This window comes from Gossypium raimondii, chromosome 12 (genome assembly GCF_025698545.1).
Source record: "Gossypium raimondii isolate GPD5lz chromosome 12, ASM2569854v1, whole genome shotgun sequence".
NCBI classification, from domain to species: Eukaryota; Viridiplantae; Streptophyta; class Magnoliopsida; order Malvales; family Malvaceae; genus Gossypium; species Gossypium raimondii.
The window spans coordinates 57,177,222-57,191,602 of NC_068576.1; the positions used below are offsets into that span (position 1 = coordinate 57,177,222).

The 14,381-nt window shown below is 31.8% G+C and overlaps 1 protein-coding gene across 1 annotated transcript; it reads right to left on the reverse strand.

Moving 5' to 3' along the window:
* Positions 1 to 5,196: 5,196 nt before the first annotated feature.
* Positions 5,197 to 13,956, reverse strand: LOC105765679 (phenylalanine--tRNA ligase beta subunit, cytoplasmic). Its single transcript, XM_012584883.2, has 20 exons — positions 13,810 to 13,956; positions 13,653 to 13,708; positions 13,463 to 13,563; positions 13,051 to 13,180; positions 12,848 to 12,963; positions 12,046 to 12,112; positions 11,463 to 11,504; positions 10,988 to 11,029; positions 10,733 to 10,809; positions 10,436 to 10,562; positions 10,188 to 10,355; positions 9,153 to 9,275; positions 8,947 to 9,048; positions 8,692 to 8,826; positions 8,318 to 8,392; positions 7,948 to 8,055; positions 6,898 to 6,993; positions 6,681 to 6,764; positions 6,155 to 6,247; positions 5,197 to 5,403 (listed from the first exon to the last, which is right to left on the reverse strand). The coding sequence occupies exons 1-19, from the start codon at positions 13,865 to 13,867 to the stop codon at positions 6,179 to 6,181; spliced, it is 1,776 nt and encodes a 591-aa protein (XP_012440337.1). The 5' UTR covers positions 13,868 to 13,956; the 3' UTR covers positions 5,197 to 5,403; positions 6,155 to 6,178.
* Positions 13,957 to 14,381: the final 425 nt, after the last annotated feature.

Consider the following 14,381-nt stretch of genomic DNA (forward strand, 5'->3'; position numbering starts at 1 on the left):
CAAGGATCGTGCCTCTTTAAAATTCTTCAAAATTCTCAATTTTCGACATTAAGACATTAACTAATCAACTAGGTACCAATTTTGGGCGTATCGAGGGTGCTAATCCTTCCTCGTGCGTAACCGACTCCCGAACCTGTTTTTCTGAATTTCGTGGACCAAAACCGTTGTTTTAATAAAATCAAATCATTTATTAAAAACAACCACTTTTCAAGGTGACCCAATCACACCTTATCAAAAAGGATTGGTGGCGACTCCCTTTTTTTTCGTTTTCATTTTCAAAACCCAAGTCGACCCCGTTTTTATCCAAAAAATGGTGTCAACACTTATCATATGCATAAAAAGAAAGATAAGAGATATAAATTAGTTAAATGGAAACCATGTAATAAAAAATTGACTAGTAACAAAAAATTTAGAAGAAAAACTTCTGGAAAACCTAAATGTTTTTTAGGTGTTAAGAAATGTCATATAGTCAAAAACTTTTATAACAAAAGAAAAGAGGCTAGAAAAATGATCAAAAGTCTTAAAAACAAAATTTAGAAATATGTTATAAAGAGGAAACAAATCCTAATGAAATATTATATGAATTAATAATGTAATCGAATCTAATACGATCTCGATGAATATATATATTTATGTTAGAAAATTCTAAAAACACTAGAATAGGAAAGGTACAAACAATTATTCAACAAATGAAAATTGGGAAAAATGATATTATTACATTTTCAAATTTCCAATCCAGAAATATTATACATATATAGAAATTACATTTCAGGTTTAGATACTATAAAAATATTCTTTACATACTTTATTAGATACTAGAGCTACAACCAGTAGTTGCAAAAAATGTTATTCTCAGAGAAAATGGGAACCTATGAAAATCCTATAAAAGCAATATGAATATATGGTAACGAAACCATAATTCAATATAAAGCGAAATATATCAATCTACATAAACAATGTAAGATTTGTAATACCTAAAATATTATGGTTTCTGTTATGCATGGAGATATATTATTAGGAAATAATTTTATATATCAACATCTACCATTTTCTATTGATAAAAATTTAGTTATTTTATCCGTAGAAAAATCTTCGTGGAAATACCACCGGTAGAAAATCATAAATTTGAAAAGAACAGATTAAACAACTTGAAACAAATCATTAGTTGTTTAAAATTCTAGAAGATAATTTTAGTGAAGAACCATTAAAATTATGGCAAAATAGTCATAGATATTGTGAAATAAAATTAGAAAATCCTAATAAAATCATTAGGGTTAAAACCTATGATCTATACTAAACAAGATATAGATGAATTTGATATTCAAATAAATGAATTATTAGAAAATGATTAATAGAAAAACTAATAGTCTACATTCTAGTCCCGCTTTTATAGTAAGAAATCATGCTGAGATTAAAAGAGGAAAAGCTAGAATGGTCATTAATTATAAAAGACTTAATCAAAATATTATCTTTGATGGATATTTTATTCCAAGAAAATATGTTTTGATTAATCAAGCTAAACAAGGCTAAATACTTTAGTAAATTTGATTGTAAGTCGGGATTTTGGCAAATCATGCTAACCGATGAATCTAAGCCTTTAACAGCTTTTAGTGCTCCTAATGGTCATTACCAATGGAGAGTAATGTCATTTGGATTATGTAATGCTCCTCAAATCTTCCAAAGATGGATGGATTCTATATTCAATAAATATGAAAAATTTTGTAGTATATATAGATGATATTTTAATATTTTTGATACATTAGAAAAACATAGAAAACATTTAAATACTATTTCTCAAGAATTCCTAAAACATACAATCATATTAAGTCCTAAAAAGATAGTGCTAGAGAAAACATAAATAGAATTTTTAGGTCTAAAACTATCCGCAGATGGTCTTAAACTACAAGATCATATTATTATAAAAATAAAGGAATTTCTGAAAATATTGAATATAAGAAATGACTTCAACAATTTTTAGGAATTGTTAATTATGGAAGAAGTTTCTTTCCTAACTTATCTGAAAAAATAGGTAAGTTATATGAAAAATTAAAAAGGATAAACCTTTTGACTGGTCTAAAAAGACTCGAAATTATAAAATTAAAATCAAATAAATCGAGTCCAAAAGTTTATTTACCTAAACGAGGTGATAAATTCATTCTAGAAACAGATGCATCACAAAGCTATTGGGGATGTATTTTAAAAGTTAAAACAACAAACAATGAAGAATTAATATGTGGATATAGTTCAAGAAAATTTAAACCAAATGAAATTAATTATGTTATATATGAAAAAGAATTATTAGCAATAAAAAAAGGAATAAAAATTTTCTTATATATTTAGCACTTGAAAAATTTATCATAAAATTAATAATCAGCGATTAAACAATTTCTTATTAACAAAAGTATAGAAACGGTACCTAGAAGGATTAGATGGTATAATGAATTATGTACATTTAATTTTGAAGTATTATATGTAAAAAGTTCTGATAATATTATTGCTGATTATCTTAGCAGACCTTATGGATAGAGGTAAAAAACCTCTACAAGTTGGTAAATGGACTATCGTTCAGAAAAAGCCCAATAAAGGGAAAGTAGCAACAAATTCCAAACAAGGAATTGTAACTACTCAAATACCATTCTATCCTAATTAGAGATATTATGTGTCTTATCCAATGGTAAAACAACTAGTTGGAACAAATGTTTTATCATATCCAATGGTAAACCAACCGGTTGGAACTTCTTTTCCATTGACCCCAAAAAAGGTGAGTCAATCACAATGGTCCCAAGATCCAAATTTGACATTTCAAGCCAGTTATGCTAAAACTATCAAGGGAGCAGAGAATTTATTGAAACAACAACAAATTCAAGATATAAAAGATCTTTCAAAAATAAAAGATTTTTATAATCCTAGTTTAACACCAGATTTATATAATTTTATTAATGAAATATGAAAAAACCATGTTTCTGATCAAAGAGCAAATTTCAGAAGAGCTCTTACCAGATTTTCACAATTTTAGTTGAAAACAACTAAGGAAAGTGAATTTGAAGATTTACTATTAAAATAAATTTTATACAGAGATTGGGATGAATTCCAAATGGAATTTATGGATATTAAGGAGATAAACAATCTTCTTGATATACTTCAATATTTTATTAATAAAGGAAAAACAATTCTATTATGAATAAGATATTTAGAATCATTTATAAAACAAATCTAGACAGATTTTCATATAGAAATATTTATAAAAATAAATGGAATATCTCAACCAAAGATATTCAATTTCAAAATCTTTTTGAATATTTTCTACAATCTTATGTTTTTACTAATTTTATAGGTGAAAGTTTTCCAACTATAAAATATAGATTGGATCATGAACTATTTGATATAACAAGTATTGAATGGGGTTTTGTAAGAGAAATAGTTGTACAAAACTTTTCCTTTCATCTTTTAAAAGATTTTCCGGCAATTGTCAAAACGGCATTGTCAAGCATCATAAACAATGATGACTTTTTCTACTATTTTCATATACAAATAAGCAATTTTATTGGTATAGTTGAAAAAGAAAAATTTTATCTGCCATATCAAATATGGATTATTCAGAAGATAATTGCAAGCCCTCAATGATCTGTTGTCAAAGAAAATGGAGAACACTTGGCAACAACAATTGACAGGTGTTATAATAATTTAGATTATTATCAAATCCAAGCTGGAACTGATTTTAATAGCTGAAGCCAAACATCTTCAACAAAAAGATTACAAACTCTGGACCGATGGAAGAAGAATAGCGGCATATCATTCTTTGGCATATCATTTTGAAGAAAGAGATGAAGAATCTTTGCGACTATTAAAAAAGAAAGCCGACATAGAAATTGAAGATTATCCATCTCATATTCTGGAACAAATCAGAATAACATGGGAGACTTGGAACTCACCAAGACTTCATCAGATTCATTACATTTGGATGAAATTGAAGAAATGAATCTCAACATCCAAGAAGGCTAAAAGTCAAAAAAAGGCAGCCAAAAGTGAAAAGCGTCATAAAACTTATGATGTGACAACACTAAACAAACAAACAAATAAGTTTGGCAACGTGGAAGTCTTCATCAAATCCATGAGGTGACAAGACCAAATAAGAAGCCCAGATGCAACCAACAAAGATTGCAACGTGGATCTATCATCAAAACAATGATAATGTAAGTAGTGATAGAAGCAACCATGACTGAAGTAGCCATTAACTCAAGCATGCAACGTGAAAATAACAATGATCATGCAATTAAAGAGATAACAAGACAAATGAGACGTGGAAGCAACCACATCCATTCAAGATAGAATCCTTATCAGAAACACTGTTCAAGATTCAAACAACAATTGTATAAAATTTTTGATTTCCTTTATAAATAGAGAGAAGAATTCAATTGTATAGGCATTGAGAAAAAATATAAAATTCTCTTACTTTTCCTTTTGTAAATTAAAGAATCTATAGTCTTCAACTTGTAAATCGCACTCTATCACCCTTCTTATTCTTATACCTTCCCTTATTGTTAGTTCATGATAAGTTAGTTTGGCTCAATCTTTTATTTTATATTAATTTTGAGTTCTTAATTTTTTAATAGAATGAAATTTATTTCATTACTAAAAATTAATTTTACAAATACATAAAAAACTCATTATTATTTATATTCTATTTCGGTTTCTCAGCTGTTCTAACTTAACCAATTTCCGATTTCACAACTTTCCTTTCTTAGTCATATTGCCATCCATATCGTTTTCATTTCTCTCTTCTTATTTTTTTTAAATTTGATAATTAAATCCATTTTATACCTATACTTTTTGTCATCTTTTCGATTTGAGCTTCACAATTAAATTCACTTTGATACTTTATTTCTTTTGTCCTCTTTGATATTTAATTTTGACAACCAAGTCCATTTTAATCCCTAAACTTGAATCTAATTAAGATTTGAAGACACGATTATACAATATCATTACTTTTAAAAGATCAAAATATCACATCAAATTTTAAAATTTTCAAAGTTGAGAAATCAAAATAAAACTAATTACCAAATTCAGGTAGATAAAAAGTAAAAATAATATAAACCTAGTAACCAAAGTTTAAGGACCAAAACTTGGTCATAATAATTTACAACCCTTCCTCGAAGGGATTTAATGCTTGATTTTAAATTAAAAAAAAAATGCATATCACGAAAATAAAACTGCCTTAAAAGTAATATAATAAGTGCAAACATACAAACATGGAAAAAATATATATTTGTTTAAATAGTCTAAAATTAAATTACAGCTACAAATTGCTAACATTTTCATGGGCAAGTCTTTAAATCTTAAGCAAACATTGCAAGTCCAAAAATAAAACAGTATCAAGTTGGCAAAGTACAACTGCTGATCTACCTGTTTGTTCAAATAAGCATAGACAAAGCTGGGTGTAAGCACCATACGGTATTATTTGAATCCTTAAAACAATTAAATAAAGGAGAATCATTTCATACCCTGCCACTAGGGGTGTAATCGAGCCAAGCCAAGCTCAGATACTGTCAACCTCGAGCTTGTCTCAAAATTCAAAGTTTGATATTCAACTTGAACTCGACTCGAGATATAATCAAGCTACTCGTGCTCGTGCTCGAGCTCGATTAAGCTTGTTTACTAATTTTTGAACTCAAGCTCTAGTTTGGCTCCATAATTGAACTTAGGGTTAATAATATATATTGAGGGTAATAATGTAATCCAATAATGTAAAAATATGAAAAGCTCGACAAGGCTTGCGAGCCATTCGAGTCGAGTATTACTAAGCTCAAATTCAGCTCGATCAATAGCTCGAGCTCAATTTTTTTCGAGTCGAACTCAAGCAGCTTATGAATACCAATATCTCATTTACACCCTATATTTTAGACTACACAAGCAAGATTGGAAACATGACATGTGAATGTAGAGGATAGTAAAAAAGATTAAATATATAAAAGAACGGGACAAGTCATCATTTCAATCCTATTTGTGAAGTTCATCGGCCGTGTATAAAATAATTACCCGTAAATAAAATGATAAAAGAAAGAATTCATTCAGACAGAAAATAATAAACTAGAAATTTTTAATCATAATAGGCATGTAAAGGAGGACAAAAGGGATATAGATGTAACAAACTTACTTTCAGCTGTCAATGGAACATGTCCTATAAGAAGCTCTCTATATCAAGTTCCAAGAAGGAGCATGGGTCCGGAATGTCAAAATTATTCAACACCTGCACGCCACACAACAAAAAAGAATATATATTTATATAAATTAGTCATCAAGGCACTTTAATTTGAAGTCATATAATGTTGATGCTGATCCAGTTTCAGAGTATTCATTTTAATATGTAACAAGAAAATGAAAGGGAGGGGACCAATTTGGAGCAAAAATCATCTATACGTGCAATATGGTTAGAGCAAGAACTATAAATTAGAGATTTTCAAAAGACTGAAAATGAGCCAAATTTTTTTTTAAGAAAGATGTTCTACAAATTTCCTGAAAAACTAAGGGAAGGCCATTTTAAGCCAAAATCTAAGAAAAATAAAAAATAAACTCCGATAGGATCTCTCCATTGGCAAAATAAATTAACAAAAGGTTGAGAAAAGAATCAAGGGAACACACATAACCTCCAACCACAATAGTTCTTAAATTGAGAACAATACCTCAGGGTGCACGATACCAAAGATGCCAATGCGCCCTCCTTTGTAAATGATTTTCGCTTGCCTACCTGACAGAAATTCAGGCTCCTGCAGTAAACATAAAATACCGTAAGTACACCATGATTAAAAGTAGGTGGTAAAGAACATGTCTTTTCGTTCATGCCGTTTCCCTCTCCCTCTTGCACTAAAGAAAATAGAGAACAGAAAACTAGACACTTACATTAGAAAGCTCTATAAAATATCCTGATTTATCACCAACTGGAACAAAAGGAGTCCCCATAACTTCCATGATTCTGTCCACCAGGCTATGAATCAACTGTAGACAAGAGGTACTTACTTCATTAGGTTCCATCAGAGCATAGGGAACAAACAAATAATTGTTGTGCTTTGAATGTTTCGACATTACATAACGCTTAAACTGCACAGAATAGCTAAATTGTAGCAGATAGTTGTAACCACTATGAGTTACAATAATTTTAAGGGTTAGGAGAGGTCTATGACATCATGTAATAATAATTTTAATTGGCTGATAAACAACAATGTAATGGTTGGCATTTACATAGTTGTCTTGTCCAATTAGACCAGTTGAACCATTTGGACCAGGTCACACCTCTTAAACATGTTTAATTTAAATCCAAGCTTAAAAACAGATAGAATTAAGTGCACATAATACTATTAATAAAGTGATGAAAACTTATTAGCGCATGAAGAAAATAATCATTTACATGGAACTTTATCTGGTTTGGTTTTCAAGAGTAAAGGTGAAGAGAAAAAAAACAAAAGGCCCCTTGAGAAGGAAAGACTAGAGTACCACCACTCCAAACTGGAAACTCTTAAAGGAGAGGGTAGAGGGTCTAGAGGGCATAACTTTTCGCCCTTTGTATTTCTCCAAGCTCTCATTGATTTTTGTTTTTCCCCCCTTCAGACTCGAGTACCATCTCTCAAATTTCGAAACTCGTAAGGACAGGGTAGAGGGTTTTGAAGGCATAACTTATCCCCTGTTGTACCTCTCTGAGTTCCACACCATCACAATGTCCATGTATATGCCCAGACGAAGTTCACTAATGGCTTCATTCTTAAAGCTCCTAGCTCAGTTTCTTTCCCCCTCTAATTTCTATCGGTGGGTATGATGGCTAGTTCTCAACCAAAGACCATTCAGAGAGATGCGTGGACAAGATGGAATTAGAGTTCACCAACTTAACAAGAACTGACAATTAAAGATTACAATAGTTCACATGGAGTTATCTAATTACAAAAACAAGAGGTTTACCTCAAAACCGGAGTTAGCACCACAATATAATGCACCAAGTAGGCGGCGGTTTGATGCACCAACATCTTTCTTCTCATCCAAAAGTACTACATCACCCACTTCATAAATCTGGACATGTGGAAATTTCAAAAATATAGAAAAGAAAATACAAGTGGTGAGCATAAATTAAGAATGAAGTCAAACTTGAGAAGCATAACAGTAAAACAATAATCCAAGAACTTTTAATTATAAGGGACCATCTTCCAATGAAAGATGTGTAAAAGAAATAGTTATAACACCTATTACAGAAGGTGCCATAGTTCAAAAAAGTAAAATTCTAACACTATTCTGCGAGTGTTTCAGCCTGAATTATTTAAAACCAAAACTGTACCTTGATGGGCTTCGGATGGTCTTTGTTATGTCCAACAGTCTTCAGCATGCCAGGCATGAGACTTGTGCGGACCACCTATGCAAACAGAATAAGCAATCTTCAATATTCTCTTAGAAAGAGTTCCAATAAAGGCTTCTAGGAAAAACACAGAACAGCTAATTCCTTTTTTTCCTCCCCTTTTCTCCTTTCATCCTTCAAATGGACCAAATATTTATCACTCCTCAATTGACTGTTCAATTTTGAAGTCAAGTCAAAAATAAATTTGTCACAAACATTGGCATGCATGATGTTTCAAGAAGTCTTGAGAAAATATTTTTAGGTTGACACGGAATAGTGAAAGCTACCACTCATCTCAAGCAGTCTAAAATGCAAACCTCAAAATCAGAAGAGCGCGGGTTTCCAATGATCACTGCAGTGGATTTATCATCCTTCCGGTTTAACATCTCAAAATTCTCTTTCTTAGAACATAAAATCCATGTCAACACCTCAGTAAAACCATTCATCGCAATCTAAAAAGAAAATTAGGGCATTAGAAAAAAATGTGCAATAAAAAGAAAATTCTACAGATAAAAGTAAACAAGCAGTAGCATGCTGAATAATTAAGCTTAGGCAACTGTGTGTTTAGGCACCTCATATCTAATAAGATCACTGAGCTGGTTCAAGGGAAGGGGCTTCAAAGAAGAAAGCGTTCTCTTTGGAATATTATTATAGCCATAAGCAATTGCAACATCCTGAAAAGTATCAAGAGCCTCATTAAAAGAAACCCACAAGGGATGAGCCCAACAACATTTCCCCCAAAAATGTGTCAGCCAACTACGATTCATTTGTTCATTACCTCCATGACATCACATGGATGAAGAATGTCACTTCTGGTTGGAGGTACAGACACACTGATCTTAGCTTCACCCGATCCAGCTTTTTCAGCATGCAATTGCATTCGTTTTAATAGGATTGTGACCTGTTTAGCGAAGACAATGGAAAATCATATTAGCAATAGCTAGCTACAAAGGTATGGTTATCAAATTACATCCAATAAGCAGGTTTCTAGATGATGAGCAGACTGGAAGAATAGCCCCCAGAGGTGCCTAGGAGGCATTTTAAGGCTGGTTCAAATGCCAAAGCCTTTGATTGACCACATGCCTAATGATGTGAAGCCTAGATGGGAGTTTTGAGTAAACTTTGTTAATTGCCTTTTGGGTCTAACATTTAGGTTTCTTTAGATTAAAGCAGTCCGTCCTTATTTTATTTATCTATTCTACCATTTTAACTTTAAGTGTTCAAGTTATTTTCATAAATTTCAGGTTTAACAGAAATTTCATTTTTTAGGCTAGCAGTTTGATTTTCCTTATCCTATTGGATTTTGTTTGAAGTTAAGTTTGTTAGCCTTTCTAGTTGGAGCCTACGTATTTGCTAAATGTCCCAGTTAAAAATTCCAGTTTGTTATCCTGTTGAAATATGGTTTTATATATCAAAGAATTTCCAACACTGTTGCTTTGTGATTCTGAATTTCTGATCCAATCAACTTTAAGTGCAACCCCGTAAGACCTTGGGTGTGAAGCTTAGGGGCTTCTTCTCTAACTCCATTTTCTCTCTGTTCAGTTTTCCCTATTTTCCTCGAGAAATTAGGAACATGCTATAAAACCTATTCACCCACCTTTACTAGATCATCATCACTAGAGGAACTGCAACATTAAAATGAGCAGTTTGGTGAACAAACTCAGACAAAATATACGAGTTTACAACACATAAAAAGATCAAAACAAAAACAATCAAATCAACATGAGTGGAACTCCATTAACAATTATTTTCACTATATGACGACATAAAAGATAACAAAGAAATATGAGGCAAATGAAAATGGAAGCAATACCTCATCTACCTCCAGAGGAACTCCAATGGAACCGGTAATATATGATAGTGGAACTTCCATATTATATTCTGATAAATCTGGATAAACACTTGACTTTCCATCAAATGATATCACTTCAACAGGTTCCACCTCAAATTTCCTTTTGCAGTATGTTGAAAATGTTGTTACCTGTGGAAAGAAAGAAATTTCATTCTTACCACGACTTGTATAAAGGTGAGGACAGAAGCTAACAGCACTCAATTCCTTACCATTGTATTTAAAACAATTTTGGCTTTTGTTAAATCAGTTGCAGTGCATTCAATGAAGACATTTTTTGTCTTCAAAGTGATTGCTGAGTGTGCACCATTGATAATTGGTGGTAAAGACAAAACAGTTCTGAGTAAAGACAAGAAAAACAGAAAGGTCATCCAGCTGTATTTCGGTACACGATTCAAAAGGAGTAAACGTTGGTAGAAGGTTAAGTAGCTATAGTTTAATGTGAAATCGATTGCTGTCACAAAAGCTAACATTAGTAATCAGATGCACATTACCAAAATCGCCCATACCTATTGCGGTCATAAATGACGGGGTACACACTTGAATTCTCAATAATGTGCAAGAACTTCTTCAACTTCAAATCTGACTGTTATATTAGTACTACATATTTAGTATAACCCTTCAGTGAAATAAAAGTAGTCAAATTCCATCTAAAACTAGGAGAAACAAGCGCAAAAGGTACAGACAGAAATACCAAGATACTGATAGCTTAATAAAGGAACTTCACAGGTAAGCACAACAAATAAGCTTTTATGAAAATTTACCTTGTAAAATTCCATCAGCTCATCAGCTCTGAAGTTCTTCACCTAAATTAAAAAGATCAATTCCAGGGAAATCAGTTTGCTCAGAGGACTGAGGAAAGTTTTTCAAATGAATAGAAGTGTGCAGAAGATTAACAAGAGGAATAAAGGAGTTCATGATCAACAAAGAATGCTAAAGTAAAGACTAACTGCTATCCCTGAAAATGAAGGTAGTTTAAACAGAAAAAGGCACCCTTAAGAAGCTTTGTTCCTAAAACATCAAAGCATTACGTGGCCAAGATTATAAAGCAAGGTAACAATTTCCAGAAACAGTTCTTCAATTCAAACAATACCTAAAAAACTAATAATAATCATTTTCCATCTAGTATAAGCAAAGTTCCTAATACTCGAACAAATGAAAATCAAAGTGACCAGGTACAAATAGATATTTTAGTCAATAAGAACATTGTAAATAGTATCACTCAGAAAATGGTAATACCTGTTTCAGTGGAACAAAATTTATCTCTGGAGGTGGCAACGCCTGGAATAAACATACAAATTTAAGTAGTTGCTTACAAATTAGAAGATCAAAGATCAGAGCAAACTTTACATTCGTTCAACAATTCCTTATCAAACAGTATATTCTCCGTTGATACTTTGAAAGGGTAGAGAAAAAAAGAACTCAAGGAGTTAGAGCAAACTATATGAATTGTAACAATTACACTAGCAGTTGACAAAATAGAGAGAAAAAAAATTACTAACATTGCCAACTTGACAATAGACAATCGACAGCTCAGTCGATGCAAACTAAATAAAAAATAACAAATAAACCTCTGCTAGCCAACGAAAATACTACAATGAAAAGATATCTCGTCTACTGCATAGGCTGCTTGACCAAATTAACAACAGGCACCAGATTTCAGCCTAGGGAAGGAGCAGCTGCCCTTTACCCCTCAAGGATTGACCTTCAACAAGGATCCAAAGCATGTTCAACTATTTGAATGCCCAACATTTCAACGTGCCATAAAAAATTACCAAAACAATTATATTAATAGAAAGTATTAGACTATTAGGAAACACACCTCATACGTAAAAGGCCCTTGTAATGTATCCAAGTCATGTGTCCCAATAGCAGCTAGTGTCCGTTTCCTGAACGGATAAAGTAAATGTAAGCAGTATAACTTTAAAAAAAAAATGTGAAACCTTTGTACAAAAATAATTGGATGCTTTAGTTTAGAAAGTTTTGAAGCATTAGCACTCAAGGAGTTGAAAATGAAAGAAAGAAAGTCTGAAAAGTACATAAATTTAAGGTCCCTGTAAACAAGTTCGATGATAAAAATTCAGATTTAGCCTTCATTTCTTCATTGTCGGCACTTTCAGCTTTCAACAATGTAATTTCTTTCTAAACTTATCATTTCGGATTATTGTGACAAAACAAAGAAGTCATCTTTGTCTTCATCAAAAACATTTCAAGAGTAAAGTGACTGTCAAAATTACTTTAAATTAAAATCCAGGCGCAAGAATCCTGCTCCAATTGGAAGCGAATATCAGTTTTAGTGCTGGAAAAATTCTAAATGGATGCAATTTCAAAAGACACTCATTTCAACAGCTGAATGCAGCTACCACTCCTAAAATAACTTCCCATGCAATAGAGAAATGAATTGCTCTGCATAGGGGCTAAATTAAATTTCAGTATCGTGAAGATGAAACTTATACATGTTGCTTTATACCAAATTTTGTACACAAATTTCCCCCTTTTTATTACTTTTCACCCCACCCTGTCATCCCAACAAAGGTCATGCTAATTTATTTTGCCAGTTCAAGCTAAACAAACAGAGGCTATATGGAAAATGGTAAGCAGATTCACTAGTTAGATGAGGATACCTGCAAATGTTTTGGTGCAGCTTATCCTGGAGATCAATGAAGCTGTTATAGCTTGCTTCATCAAAAGTTATGCCCCTCAAAACCGCACAGACAAGAAAAGGCCGGATTAGAGATGTCTGCAAGCCAAGGGAAATGATTAAGCTATCAGTAACTTCCAAAAGTATGTCAATACCCAAAACCAATTTTTTAACCTTCAAAACTACCTCTTTTTTCACGTGCATTTTAAGCATCGATGCCTTACTAATGTTGGCAACTGTGTATTTAGGTATCTTCTCCTTTCCATTGAAAACTAGAAGGGCTTGTGCAAGACCTTCCAAACAAAGTAAATCGTACCTGTCCGGGAATCAAAGAAAACCTTCATTGAATTTTTTTCTTTTTAATTTGCACGAATTATCAAGTTCCAAGTAATTCTCCCCAATTTTCACCTAGATTAATTTCAAGTTGGAGCTATTTTTGCAAACGAATCCAACAGTTACTAGACTAATGGTCTTAATAAGATTAAAATAAACACATAAACAACATTCGAGAAGCTACTTACATTGTTCTATCCTTTCAAAATCATTAGAACGAAATCGAAGTAACATAAAATTTCATAAAGATAAGCAGTGATAAAACCTGTTAGCAGGCACTTCAATCTTGTAAATGATTTCATCATCAGCACTAGGTTTTTCCTCTTCCAAATGTTTTTCTTTCGAAATTATTGCTTTCTCCGTTGTCTGATTCACAAGGTCAAATTCACTCCTCAAAATTTCAATACACAAACGGTTTTCATAAATACAAATCGTAAGAACACAAAAACACTGACCACATCATCAAGTTCAATCCCGAAACTGAAACACAGATCTTCAAACTCTTCTTGAGCTGAGAATTTTTATTTTTATTTTTTCACTTCCGTTAGATGCTAAAGAGAAAATTCGATTAAAAAATGAGGAAAATGAGGCTTTAGTTAATTAGAGACTCACTGTAAGATCTGCCAAGAGCTGTGAAAAGACGATCCCTCCCAACGCTGACGGTAGGCATGGCGGCAGTTGTGTTTGTTTCTCAAAGCAAACACAGTCACGAAAAGGGTTTTAGCTATCGAAACTATATTCCTATTGGGTGAATTTACCTGATAGGTACTCTATTATAGACATCTTATCAAATTAGTCCTTATACTATTAAATTTGAATTAAACGATGCCTCTCCAAATGATGGGTAGCCCGTGGGGACGACAGGCCTAATCTAATTAGGACCGAGTTTGGATAAAAAAATTTGTACTTCGAGATTTAGTTTGAATTTAAGTTAAATAATATAATATAATTAAAAATATAATATTTAATACTTTAAGCTTATTATATAAAAAAGTCCTTTAAAAATAATTTAATAATCAATTAAACACTCAACCGAATTTAAGTTAAATAATATAAATATTTGTTAAATTTAAATTTAATTAAATATATATAATATAATTAAAAATATAATATTTAATACTTTAAGCTTATTATATAAAAAAAGTCCTTTACAAATAATTTAATAATCAATTAAACACTCAACC

Coding starts and splice junctions, on each gene's coding strand:
- LOC105765679 (XM_012584883.2), bottom strand. CDS start 13,867: ATGCCTACCGTCAGCGTTGGGAGGGATCGTCTTTTCACAGCTCTTGGC. Junction 11,505..12,045: donor AAGGGCCTTTTACGTATGAG/GTGTGTTTCCTA, acceptor TGTTTATTCCAG/GCGTTGCCACCTCCAGAGAT. Junction 11,030..11,462: donor ATTTTGTTCCACTGAAACAG/GTATTACCATTT, acceptor TTTTTAATTTAG/GTGAAGAACTTCAGAGCTGA.